Source organism: Athene cunicularia (assembly GCF_003259725.1).
Source record: "Athene cunicularia isolate RWA chromosome 4 unlocalized genomic scaffold, athCun1 chr4_part3, whole genome shotgun sequence".
NCBI classification, from domain to species: domain Eukaryota; kingdom Metazoa; phylum Chordata; class Aves; order Strigiformes; family Strigidae; genus Athene; species Athene cunicularia.
This window is the reverse complement of record NW_020799100.1, coordinates 23601974-23616607: the sequence shown is the minus strand read 5'-3', so window position 1 is coordinate 23616607 and position 14634 is coordinate 23601974. Positions and strand designations below refer to the sequence as shown.

Genomic DNA, 14634 nt, shown 5'->3' with positions numbered 1-14634 from the left:
CCCCCCTTCCTTGTTTCAAGCCTGCTTCCCTGCCCCCAGTAACACTTTGGTTAAACTTCATATCATTACTATGGCTTCTCCTCAAGTCTTGGTATTTTTTTTAAAGCATCTGGCAGTTTTGTGCTTTTCTACATCATCCACAGCACTGGATTTAACTATTTTATTTGACTGCAGTTAGATCAAAGACCAGGATTTTCATCCTATAATTCAGTGGATGGGTTAATGGCAGATAGGCAGGGCAGTAACCACAGCTGACAAAGAAGCTACAGTAGCATGTAATTTTACCAAGTAAACCTTTACCAAAGGGCAAAAGGTGACATAGAGCACAGTATTTTCCAGCATACACTTTGGTTTTTGAACTGTTCTTGTTTGCACTGATAGACCTCAGAAGTACCAAATAATAATTTAAGTAATTTTACACTCTGTGAAATTCAGTAATAACAAATCCTCTTCACTCAAACTTTCCTTAATAAGCTTGAGGAACTGCTGGGTAAAAGGAGAAATTTCTAAAGATACTAGAAAGAGGAATGGTTTACATGAAAAGTCCCTCCTAACAGAGAAGTTTGTTTTCTTTTGCATTAGCGAAGGAAATGTACACGGAATCTTCAGTTTTACACAACTTTTGGCTCTCTGGTAGAGGGTAACTGCAGTAGAACAGGGACAAAAAATTAGAACTAAGAAACAATACCGACACCATCGACACTGAGCTAACCCTTTACCTGAGAGCCAGCCCAAAGCATCCAAGTCGTCGTTCTAAACTTGCAGTTCAATCCTATCCAATGCTCTGCTGAAGTCGTTATGTCCGTTTGTGTATCTTTCTACAGAACATCAGCACGTAACACCAGCAGCAGCTCTACAGAACTAAGAAGATTCCATTTCACAATGCTGCACTGACATGTTCCTGTTTCTGTTTAGTTTGTATATAGTGCAAATTGTTACTGACCTGGAGAAAGGCTCTGTCTTACCCACTAGTAGATACACTCCCAAAAATTCTTACTGAAGAATCCTGCAATAAATATATGCTTAAACTCTTTCGACAGGTAATTGCAGAAGCCTCTAAGTTCCAAAACCTTCAATACAGGTAAAGAAAACTGAATTTAGGAAAAAGTAGCTGGAAGTGCTTTTTCTCAACAACCTTCCAACAAGGTACCCAGGACCATTTCTACAATAATTGCACTAGCTCTCAGCAGAGACCACAGTATTAGCTACCAACCTTAGCAAAATCCTAAATAGAAATATCATCAAGCAGAAAACTTTAATTTAAGAGACAGTAGTGGCCTCAAGATTATGACTTGAAGAAAACTGAGAAAATAAATTTGAGGATATTTAAGCACTACAGTGCATTCAGCCACGCTGTAACTAGTCTTAACCCCTGAAGCTTCCTGTGAATCCTAGCTAGATGAAAATTGTAGCACAGTCTCTTCCTGGCAAAATCATGCAAACTCACACAGGACTGTCACCGAAACAGGAAAAGCTCAAGAGTCTGGCCAGTGGGGACCAGAGGACACCTTCCAGAATACCTGAGTAAAAAAGAAAAAACAGGATCCAGAAAGAAGGTTTGCCTTCAGCTGGTTGTATTTATTAGCCTCAAAAAAAATATCATGGAACACCACGGGATTCCGAAGTACTCTCACTGTATTTGGCAAACATCAACTAGAGCTAGAAGTTCCTGATAGTGGTTAAGCAAGACAATGGTTTACTACACATGAAACTTAAAAAACACCACCTTTATAAAATACTGATTTTACACGGTAAAAATCAGTAAATCTTCACAAACAAACAAGCAAAAATCCTAGAGTGGCTATTTCCCTATCACCATTACTAGTTCTTCCGTGCCACTTATCTTGTGTGATACAGAAAGCTGCAGAGCTGTCCTAGAAAAGTTGAAGGCCACTTTTTATCTTATGGAAGTCATTCTGGGTCCATAACAATCCTCCTGTCACAGGAATATTCAATTCTGCAGAGCTGCAAGAGGAAGAGAAATAAAGCACATAATCACTGAGCTGATTTAGAAGCTCCCATCACCAAAATAATTTTGATAGCACTTTAAACTTTGTAACAAGTTTTATTTCCAACACAAAATCTTGTTTCTCATTTTCAGCTCTCAACATTTAGCTGCTGTATTGTCCTTAGATTTTAATGAGTTTGTTCAAGATAGGCAACAGTCCCGCGGTGCCAAAGCACAGGCCAAAGGAAAGGTCACCAGCTACTAACAATTGTGAGGGAGACACGACTTCAGAAATAACCACACGGCAATTTTAATTTGAACCCTCATCTGTCCTGTGCAGCTAGGAAGACAGGTTCATTGGGTTAAATGTTAACACAGCACATAGTCAACATGAAAATGGTCTGTCACAAGTAACAAATGGTTCATTGCCTCTTCACTCTGCACACCAAAACCAGCCCTTCCTATGGCTTTGCAAAGAAGTGCAGAAGCTAGTGCATTTACAGAGAGTTTAAAGGAAGTTTTTTGGTGAAGCACAGCATACTCAGTAATTTCTAATTTTAGAAGGAGACTCATTCTAACAGGCATAAAATCCATTTTCATTGCAGAAGTTACCCATACCCTGTTAGGGCTGAGTCCCAGGAGATCCTCCAAATAATGACCCATTTACATGACTTGCTAACACAGAGGAACATGTTTTATGCAGTGCACTTAAGGCACTGTCAAACACAAGGCTCAAAGAACAGCTGGAGAACATCTGTAAATCTTTCCCTACCCAAAGGTTTATTATGTGAAGGAACATAAATCACTACCATGTTGTGAAGTAGGTCAGATAAGGATTTGTTTTACAATTTCTACTCATTTTATGAGAATGGTGAAGTTATCAATAAAACAAATCTTAAAAGGGAAAGTCTGGTTGTCTTGTACATGTTTTTTACTTTCTCTATTCCTTATGCCTGAGGAGAGCTCATGCACTCCTAGCTATCACCTAGCATCCTCTAGGATCATAATACATTCCCTGCCTACTCACTGTCTTTACCCTTCAGCACATATTAACCATCCCTCTCATCTACCTGCTTATGCAACTCATCCTTAGGAAAACAGAATCCCATCACTATCCATGACCATCAAATGATGAATCCCATTTCTGAAATGTCAGTGCAACTGCTCAATTCAATCCCTAAAGCAACTGCATGTCTGCAACTCCACCCTCACAAAACTCTCCAAGTGGTCGTCATTTGCCAAATTCGCTCCTGCTGTCAAGTAAAACTGACACTGGGAGTAAACAAAAAGCATATATGCTTATCACAAAAACCAAAACGTCTGCCTGAGGATGACAGCAGCTATTCAGAGCTTCAGAGGCTGCCACAGCAACACTAAACACACTCTGACAACACACATATGCCAGGAAACCCACCAAAGAACAGTCTTTTGGGACCAGGGAGGAAGGTACTGCAAGCTTTTCCAAAGAATCCAAGCATCGCAGGAACTTATGTCTCAAAACAAACCCAAAAACCTCTGATAACAGTAAATAATCTCTGCAAACAAGACTGAGATGTTTGGAAAGATTTATACAGCAACTTCAAGCTCTACACAAAAAAACTCAATGCCTTTCCCAGGTGTTCAGTACTGGAATAACTGGCTAATAACTGGCAGATGATGTGCTCAGAGCTCCTAAGAGACAGATAATTTCTCCTTTAAGGTCAAAACACTTCCTAGACACTCCTTGTTCAGATGAAACACTGCCAGGGGCCTTGCAGACAAAGCCAACACAGAAACATCACAGCTATCACACCCGGTGTAATGACCGACAGTCTTCCTCTGGCTGTTGGAAACTGTCCTGAATTCAGCTTGCTAACGGGATAATTTTTCCTTGTGATGTATATTCCTCATCATTCATGACTTCACAGGCCTGCTATCATTCCTAGGACAGGGGCTCAGGGGACAGACACTGACATCATTCTCTGCCTTAACTGTACTGCAGGAAGGTTGCCAAGAGCAGGCTCATCACCACAGATCGACTGCCAGAGTATTGCCACCAGAGTAACACAACTTTATTACTTGGGACACATGGGAGAAAGTGCCTTTTCTGTAATCAGAGCTACTCTGTCACTCAGCCACTTGCCTGCCACTAAAATTCACTGCTTTGCGTTGGATTCAGCTCTTTTTGAACTATTTTGCTTCTCCGAGATTCAGGCCTCTGGACAAGTCAGAACCTTTCTGATGCCACGTGGCCCTCGGCAAACAGAGAAGCAGCTGTGCAAGAGAAATAAAGAATGAACAAGCTGCCGTTGTAACACTGATGAAACTTGGATTGTTCCCAGGCACAGCTACAGGAATGAATCAGGTTCTGCTCCTTTTTATTTGTGGTAATAACAGGTTTTCCTCATGTTTCTTTCTGAGCTTTTTTTCCTTGGCCTCCTGCCAGGCTGTGATCCTAGTGGCAGAAACTGTCTGCCCCTTTCACCCACACACAGAGATACAGAAAACTGTTACTTTTGGCCTGGTATGTGCTTTTTCATTTTCTACATGGGTATTCCCCAGTAAGACAAGTCGCATGACACACTGTTCAAAAACCAGCAAACTGGAAGCAGTACATGAGGAGAAAAAGAAAACCACCTCCTTGGCTGAATATAGATGAAACCCTTGCAATTGCTCCTCTCTGCGCCTTAGGCCACAGGGAAAGCGATTACTGGGGACAGAGGGGAAAGCAACACCTGCTGGCTTTTTCAGAGTCTGCACAATGAAGCACTGAAATCTATTTATCTGGGTTGCAACTTTTTAGTCTGCAGTCAAAATACAATCAGTCATCACCATGACTAAATCATATTTCAAAATGCAGTCCAGGCATCTTCCTCTAAAGGAACCTAGTGCTACTGGTAAGGGAAGGAAACATTAGTTGGTCCATTAGTTTGATCTAGACCATTGCAGAATTTGATATGCCTACAGGAGAAACAGACTTTCCTTTTAACAAAGTATTTGCTGCTTGTGACCCCTTGCTGAAATGGTTTACTGTGAGGCCTAGAGAGGACTCTCAGCCAGAGATGAAGGGACAGCATAATACTTGCTAACCTATGAGAACTCTACCATTTAATGAAAATAAAAGAATATTTAAAGACTTTTTTTTTTCCCCACAGTCAATCACAGATCAAAAGATGTTCAATTCTGAAGCCAATAAAGAAATAATCATTCAAAAATGAGAAAATAAAAAAAAAAGAGACTTATCTGTTTCTTTTGCAGGCTATGAAAGACTTCAAATACTGTTAAGGTGAACAGAAGTTGCACAATGAAACCAAATCCACAACTTAAACACTCCCATGTTTTCACTCTGAGTAACCAGAACTAGGTGCTTAAGCAGACAGCACAAAACCAAGCAGAAAAATAGAATATCTATTACAAAGTTGCTTTTTCCTAATCCCAGCCCCTCCCTGATTAACTCCTGAAAAAAAGTACTAACTACATTTCACAGGTTAGTCTTACTATTCCTACAAATACCTCAAATTAGTTTTCATTTTGGACTAAAGTTACATGTGGAAGCTTCTTTTCAGTTAGTTTTTAGGTTATTTCTAAAACTACTTCAGCAGTTTATTACTAATTTTCACTGAGGAAGTAGGAAGAGAAGTGAGCAGAGATATTTTCACAGAATCATTAAGGCTGGAAGAAATCTCTTAAGACTGTCTAGTCCGATGCTGGGGTCATCTGGAACAGGCTGCTCAGGCCCACATCCAGCCGGGTGCTGACCGACTCCAAGGACAAAGACTCCACAGCCTCTCTGGGCCATTTATTCCAGTATTAACTACCTTTAAATTCAGAGTGACCAAGCTCAAACAACCTGCTGGCAGCTATGTCTTGTATGCCCTTCTTCTTAAGGATAAGAAATGTCACCTTTGTGTGCTCGCTCCTGTTCTTTGAGGATGCTGCTTTCTGTAATGCAACTTTGTCCCAGGCCTTTCTACTACTGCAGTGAGACTGAATTTCTAGAAAACAAATCCAGCTACACCAGGTCACTGCATATTTCCCATGTCATTATATTATTTTTACTCTTTTTTAAAAAAAGTATTTCAATAAACCAATTGAGATGGTTCTTTTCTTTCATTGAAAGTTGTTCTCAGTGCCTACCACTAGTAGTGATCTTGAACAGTTTAAGCCTTTAAGCTAAGTGAGAGCCATTCCATGCCTGTGAGCAGTTTAAATTGTGTTCAGTGCTGCTGCATCGATGGATTTATTCACACTGATTTGCATCATCCAACTGCTCAGTTTTAAGAGAAGGGGGTAAAAAAAAAAATATATATATATCTCATGCAGCAACATTTAAGACAGAGGTTCCAATTGAAATGCATTAATTCGACATCTTCAGCTAAATGCCCTTCCTTCTGTTTCAACACCACAGTTCTCAATGGTACAGGGAAACCACAAGGCAAACAGTATCAAGCAGTATCAGAGATTATCTAACTTAAGCAGCAAAGCATGTCACGCCACTGGAATGTGTGCAGATTACCAAATTCAACTGCAAAACAGAGTCATAAAACACACCAGACTAGGGAAGAACAAACTGGTCATCCTGAATCCCACTGCAACAGACAATGCATTTCCAGAATTTTACCTTTAAGCTGCCTCCATATTCCCTCTGCTCCCCTGCTGTCTTCTTGGATTCCAACTATCTCCTCCTGTCATTTTCTAATAAATCCAGGAACGTCCCTCTTTCCTCAAAAAGGGGTGAAGCCTTCTCCAAAGGAAAAAAGCCCACGTGCTTCCATGCAGGTAAGGCCCTAACAGCTCTGTTGTGGTAGCACAACCAACTTTTGCAGTGCACCACAACACTACTTGTTTGAAAAGACTGTATTAAATCTGTAACAGTACAGAACAGGGTAGGCATAAAACACTGCTGTGGGCTCAAAGGAATGCAGATGTCTGAGAATGTTTTGAGCCTAATCTCAGTTTGTTTGCTAGTTTAGGAAAGACAGAGCTTAAAGTCAAAACCAAAACTTTCTTGCTTGATAGAAGGCAACCCAGGGCAGATAGAGCTGAGTCAGCAGAAGTGATAAGGAGGGATGAACCTTTAACTCATCAATTCAATCATATTTTTCTAGTATAGAAATCACTGAGACTGCCATGCTAAACCTTGACAGCATTAGCGAGAGATTCTTTACTCTGGCCTCTATTTCCAACATTCAATAGCAGGCTAGAGCCAGCTTCCCGCTCTGCTGGTGCAGCCATATTTTCCCTTGAAAAGAGCACAGGTCTCCCAGACTCTGTTGTAACTACTCCAGCTCACTCTCCATCCCCATCTCTGGCAACAGGAGAACACAGGTTTGTCATGAGAAATGGTTTGTCATCTTTCCCTGTGCCTCTTCATGCCTGAATACAATATGAGGAAACATGCCTCCAGACATCAGACCATGCTCCTTTCCCACGTTTGCTTCTTCTCCAATATCAAAAGCAGTTAACAACAATAAATAAAACTTAATCCATCTTCTGGATTTGCCAGTGGGTTCTGATCCTCTTTCTTGTCTTTCAGACTAGAAACACTCTTTGAACCAGCACTGCCCTGAATAACTTTACAGTCATGACACCACCGGTGCCTTAAGGCACTTCAGTACCTTCATGCCACAAACAGACTGAGCATAGAGGCCAAGGAGGTACAAACGAGAATGATTTGAAGCAAAGTCTCAGGTTCCTTCCAGTCAACAAGGTCTTACATGATTCTTGTGTAAATGACAAGAGCAATTTTAAATCTTGTCACTGCCATTATTTAAAATGAGGTCTCTTCAAAGATGACAGCAGCAAATTCTGATTAAAGCAAGTTTCAAAACAATTTACAAATTCGTAGAAGCAATTAATGACATACCTCTATAGCAATTTCACCATTGAACTTATGTTGAAATTGTTTCACATTAAAATATGAAGAAAAGGCATACAGCAATCTATGCAAAGACTATTTTCAAGACCATATGAAAAAAACAGCCTACAGTTGAGTAGAAACCAGTGTGACGTTTGGTATTTTTAAGTCTCCAGGATACTACTTTTCCAGCATACTTCTGCTATGCTTGTCTTAGCTGCTACCATGTTCCAACCAAGATGTGGCTGAACTTTGTGGTTAGCAAGATGATTCCTTAAGCACCTGCTTTGTAATAGTTTTGGTTCTCTCTGCAGTAAGAGTTCAAGAAGTACAAGCAATTCTGTGCTACACAGACCAGCAACACACTCTGCAGGTCTGCAATGCAGCAGTTAGTGGGGACTCATTCTGCTTCTGTAACATAATCATGAGGCACTGCACTGCAGCAGAAATCAGCTCTTAGGCGATTTCTTCAGGAAGGCAGCTACATCACATACATCACTTTCCCTCTTCTTTTATTTCCATGCTATATGAAGAGAACAGAGTACTGTAGGTAAAAAGTGAATGATTCCCTCAATCTTAACTGCAAGGTATTTACTGGTGGCTCAGGCTTCCCCTCCCTTCTTTAAAGCAAGGTTTCTAAACCGGCTTGTGTCACTGGTTTCACTGATGGCTAGTTCCATGGCAACATCAGTACAAGCCTCTCTGCAAAGTGCCACCACAGAAATTCCAGCCTTGCCCCCAGGACAGGCACTGCAGAAACTCCAGGACAATGTACTACTTTGCACTATAAAATTAAGTGGCAGCTTCCTTCTAACTATAAAACTATGAACAATCAATCTACACCAAGCACTGTCCTGAATTCCTTCATGCCACTGCATATTTTTTCATATCCTTGCAAGCACTGAATAACTAAGCACTACCTACAAGAAAAGCACCAAAGAAACTGGAAAAAACAGGTATTTCCAGCTGTCCATCTGCATTCCAAGAGGAGTGGCTTGGCACACATGAGAATTTATGATGCAAATTAGGTCTCCCCCTTCCAGAAACAGAGGAGCTGTGTGCCTTGGCAAACATTTCCGTTCTGTTACCGGCAGCTTATTCTCCAAGTCAGGGTAGGGGCCACAGTCAAGTGCGCAGACAAGTACTACCCTGAAGATAACCCACATTGTTCTGAGGTTCTTGCCTCTGCTACATATATTCAGCATAATTTCCCATTACACAAGTATGGTATAGAGCAGAAATTCCTCAAAATTTATATACTTCAGCAAAGCCTTGAGCCCAAGAACCTCTTGGAAATCTTCAGCTGGCTGGCAGACAGCTTTTTCTGTCCTACAACAATATATCTGCTCTTTTGTATACAGACAGGTTGACCTAGCATTTCCCCATAGCCATGTCTGTTCTGTATGCTTCTTTTCACATACCCAGAAGCAAGGATCCCTTATTTCTAATTTATAAGTAATGGAATCATAAGCAAGTTCTAGAAAGTAAAACCTAGAGATCATTACCTAAAGTATGGATAAGTAACAACTTGCCTGCAGAAAATCACTTAACACTACATTCCAAACAACAGCTTACAAATAAAGAAAATAGTTCATTTGTAACTATGAGATTCCATTTCAGTATCTAATTAGCAGTATAAATATTTTTCTCATTTTATTTTAAGACTAGAGTGACTCTAAAGCTACGCTTTTTTTTTTTTTTTTTTTAACCTGCATGTTGCAGGTTGTTTATGACCAAGTAGAAATCTGACTTTCCAATGCTTTTTACAGCACAGAGGGAGAAAAATACCCCTGACAATTTCGTTATGAGAGAAGCCTTTTAAGAAAACAGCCATGCGATTTTCCTAGACTATTAACATTCAGGGAGAAGAGAGGATGAATGCATCCTAGGAGAACTGCCAAAGCATGCATCATGCTGTTAGGGTCCAGATTCGGCTGCACATTGGCTCCACCATGTAAAAGTGTTTGCACTGGCTGAGACCAAAGCTCCGAGCTGCCCGTCTCCAACTATGTACAAAAGCAGATGCCTAAGTAAGCACACAAGCACAGAAGAGCAGAACCATGTTCCCAATTACCCTCCCACCTGCCAGCAGTTTGTGAGTCAGAAACCTGCTGAGCCAAAGGTCAGCCTTGTGTTTTGACGCACTTGTTAATGTGTGGGTGTTTGTTTTGTGTTTGGGTTTTTTTCTTAAGATCCTTTAAATATGTCTTTGCAGACTATTCAAGCAAGAATCTCAAAGCACTTTCACAAACATCATAACTCCCAGAACTACAGCTCCAGCTTCCGTTAATAACTCTGTGATGCAAAAATCCTAACAAGTTTTACCTCCCCAAACTCTTTCCTACTACTACCCTTATGTGCCCTCCAAATCCACATAATTAGATGACATTTGTTCTGAAGTCACAAGAGGTGATATTAAGTCAGGGACAGACTGGGAGCTTTACCAAGTCACCATTTAATCCTAACACTCAACCACTGCTTGCCAGTGCTGTGAAGCTGCCAAGACTTGAACTGCTTCCCATGACTCAGTGCAACAACTGAGCATCACAAAAGCAGCTACAAGTGTCAGGGTTCAATAAGAAGTAGAAAAGAACATAACACTGGGCATACAGCAGGACCAGGTGGTTGCTTGCTTAATGGTTCTGCTTTCTAGTTGTCAGGAACTATCATGGAAACCTAAACCCAGAGGACTTTTTCTTGTTGGAACAAAAAAAAAAAAAATACACTGGAAGCACTGTCTAGAAAACATCTCCAGCTGCTAGCACCCACTGCTGAGCTTTTCTTATGAAGGGCTAGCAAGCAAAACTTGTAATGGTAGTAGAAAGAAAGGTTTAGTGGGGATTAAGTGAAAGCAGCCAAAACCAAAGCAAAAGCAATGAGAAGATGCTTAATTACCATGCTGATGGCAAAGCAGTAGAAACTGCAAGGTGTTTTGCCAGTGGCAGGAGCAGCTAGCAGTATACTGATGGCACAGACTTTTGAGGAATTCGGGATATGGGAGAACGTTGTCATGGTGATAAATCTCAACTCTTCCCCTTCCCTGTGAGAGTACAGGAGCATATTGCCACTGTTGGCACTGATGCTCAATGCAACAAATAACTACTACCTGCTCACTCTCACCACCACAGATGCTGGAAGCTGCAGCAGAATGACTGCTGGTACAGGAGGGAAAAGGAGGCAAAGCAGATGGAGCTGGGAGACCAGTAAAAGAAAGAGCAGATCATCTCTCCAACCACCTGCGACTAGAGGATTAGAGGCAAAAGAAACAGGCGCAGGTTACCAAAGATCCCAAACCACTGCTGTTACCACATAATGTGTGGAATAAAAGCAACAAGGACAAAATACTGGTAAGCACACCAGCTGCAAAAATTGGGCAGCACCATAGCGATAGTTTCTGCTTGCTATTTTTTCTCCAAAAATACTTTTCTGTGGATTTTTTTCCTCTTCTGATGGTCTTTTGCACTACCCCTCCTGATACCAAGCTTAGCCTATTGAAAAGAGGAATCTGGCAAGGATGGAGTCTGTATAATCTCACCTAGGCTCCCTTTCCCAAGGAAGGTTCGACCAGCTGATCTTTCGAGGTCCTTTCCAGCCTGAGCTATTCTATGACATCACGTTACTTGGAATGTAACAATGATGCACGTAGATGACTCATATTCCATGATATTTTGACCAAACTTTTCTGTTCTTAATTCTAGTCTAAATTTTATTTAACACAGATGTTCGCACACTCAGAGTAAAGCTGTTAATAATCACACTTCAATAGCAGCATTCACTTCTAACTCCTGCTGACACTACCAAAATTTTTTTTCATCTCCAAACCAAAATGACCAAAAAAAGAGTAATGTTAGTAAATGTTTATTAACAAATAAATTGAGTAATATGTGCTGTGGATTTTCAGACAACAGACTTCAGTAGGGCCAAGTTCTAGCTCCCCTATATCTAAATCAGCGGTATGATATAAAGCTTATATCTAAGGGAATTCCTTTGCTTGTAGAGCAGAACCTGGAATCATTAGGTGATTTTTAATTCCCATTACTCTAGAAACCACTCCAAGAAATATACTGGGATTACAGAACACCTGAAGCCTACAAGTCATAAAGGGCACATGCTACAGCTGGTTTCAAGGAGCAGCTTACAAACAAGCCAGAGCAGTGAATCACACTACTCCATGTACACCTCATTACAGCCTCTGTAATGATGATTCCAGCTACCACGCACAGAAAAATCAACTGAGCCCATAAGGATCAGATTAAAACACTCTACCCATCTCTTGTTAGACCCTGCTGGCTAGATGCCAAATGGTGCTGATTACTTCAGCTAATTAGAATTCTGCTGTAGGTCCTTATTATCAGTGGTCTCACCTACCTAAACATCAAGTCAAACAGCTTTATGTTTAAAGTCTCTGAGATCAAGTGTTCTATCATTTGTGAGTCTACAAATGAGGGTGTCAGGGCTCTGCAGACTAGAAGCAGATATGCAGATTCCAGGAATTTGCCTTATTCCCAACAACAAACATGTTTCAAGAAACATGATTCATGGCTGGCTGACATCAAAGGGCCCTTCTGCAGAATCAAAAGGGGTTTCTTTGCACCTAGTAAAGACTCACTTAACTTTTGGGAATGAGAAACTATCAGTAGACAAATAGTTACCTGCTCTCCTCACAGTCCAAGAGAAAATTCATGCTGTGCTCAAAGCATAGGTCTTGTCAGTGATCAACATCATTCAAGAGTACTCAAAAAGGGTAACCTATTTAACTTCTCAATATAGACACAGGCAGGTTTTGTTCTGCCACTCATAGAAGCGTTGGAACCAAGGACTTCATTTCAGTATTTGGACCATTAGAAAGAGAAGCAGTAGGAAAGGATAGTTTCTTTTTTATTACATACCAATCTCTGAGATGCTAATTTTACATTTTGATTGGATAAATCAAGCAGAAACAAAACCCTCTCAGGAGGCCTGAACTGACAAAGAGCAGACTAGTCCCGGGGAGGATGACCAGGAGGATAGAGGAGAGTAGAAATCTTGCTCTTTGGAAGGTCTGGAACTGGAAGCCAATCTGAGGACAACTCTGAATATGTGAAAATATGAGTAAGTGCAAGAGTTCTTCCCAATGCAACACCCAAGGCTGCATGACTGTCACTGTTGTTCACATTTTCTGGAAGCTACTAGATTGGGCCCATCAACTACAGGGAAAGAAGCACTGACTATAAAGTTATCCTATGAAGTGTTTAAGAAAGTAACTGCCATGTATTTATATTCTGAAGTGTTCCTATCTTCTATTGTGTATGTGATGAAACTGATTTGACAGCTTTACAGCATTCAAGCTCCTCTGACTTCAAAGGGTAAAATAATGACCCAATTAAAATGTCTTCAGTGGGGTGGCTTAACTGGGTAAGTTTCATTTAGTAATAGAGGTAACCGATCTAAAGTTTTAGAGAATGCTACCATTATTTCCATGACAACCTGTCTTTCTTTACTGAGGTCAAATCTGCAGCTTAAATTACTAGCTGCAGTTCTGAAAAGGTCACTGAGCAATGCCAACATACTGTGGCTGAGGATCAGAGCCCTAGTTAATAGAGACAGTCTTCAAGTCTGCTGGGGCTGTGCTAATAACTTCCAAACTGCTAAAGAGCAGTCTCTCATAATCCTTGCAATGGTTTCTTTTAGAAAGAGCAGGAGGAATGAAGATGGTAAGATTATAAACTAGCTTTCTCAAAGGATACCATGTAAATCATATTTTTGATTGCCAATTATGCCACTGTATTTAACTTTCAGATAGTGCAAAAGACCCAAGGAGTGAAAAAAACCCCAAAGGTACACTCCCAGAGGGGAATGGGAACAGCAACAATTACAAATAGCAGCTCTCAGACTTGATGACAGAAAAAAGACAGGAGACAAATGCAGAGAGCTAAGTGTTGAGTATATTCTTTCAGCTTCGAAGGATGACAGCTAGAGCTTCATGTAGTAACTTTGGATGATACTGGTGAGTTGTCACAGCAATACAGGCAGCAGTAACTTCTGTCAGACTGTGTCCATCAATAATCACAGAATCATCTGTGTTGGAAAATCCCCTGCAGCTCCTCCAGCCCAACCATGACCCTCACCCTGACTGTTCCCAACTCCCCCAGATCCCTCAGCACTGGCTCAGCCCGACTCTTCAACCCCTCCAGGGATGGGGACTCCCACCCTGCCCTGGGCAGCCCATTCCAACGCCCAACAGCCCCTTCTGCACAGAAATCCTTCCTCAGAGCCAGCCTGACCCTGCCCTGGGCAGCTTGAGGCCATTCCCTCGGGGCCTGGCGCTGGCTCCTTGGTTCAAGAGACTGTCAGACTAGTAAAGCATACTGTCAGACTAACGCAGTACAAACAAGCAGGAAGAGCTTCCTGTTGTGGTGGAGGAAGGTGAGGAGAAGAGAGGTTGTCTCATGCTGAGTTAACCATAGGATGAATGACCAAGACTGCAGTGGCATAGACCTTACTCAGGAAGTACACACACTATAGTCTCCATTTCACATGTACAGAAGAGACACGTTTGCATTCGCTGATGTGAAACTCTCAGCATATTCACCACCCCAGTTACGTACAGCAAATTCCTTCCTCGGGTGTTAGGAAATAATCTGCAGTCAACCACCTCCTGTGGCTACTTTCTTTCCTCATCTCCAAGCTTTCTCACTAACGCACATCAAAGAGTTTCAGCAATCCACTGTGCATTTTCAAATGACGACTCTTTCCTATACAAGATTAGCTCGTCTGGGAACTGATGTCAGGGGAGGCCAAACGACTTCCAAAGGCTTCTAGTCCCGAACACTTTAATTGGACAGTTCTTCCCATTAAGGTTATTCATCCC

General features: G+C 41.3%; 1 protein-coding gene across 1 annotated transcript in view; it reads right to left on the bottom strand.

Moving 5' to 3' along the window:
• Positions 1-94: 94 nt before the first annotated feature.
• Positions 95-14634, bottom strand: part of LAS1L (LAS1 like, ribosome biogenesis factor) — a 31184-nt gene continuing 16644 nt past the window's right edge. The window contains exon 12 of the mRNA XM_026848905.1: positions 95-1965. Coding sequence (XP_026704706.1) covers positions 1875-1965 — 91 coding nt within the window. The 3' untranslated portion in view covers positions 95-1874. The remainder of the gene's footprint in view (positions 1966-14634) is intronic.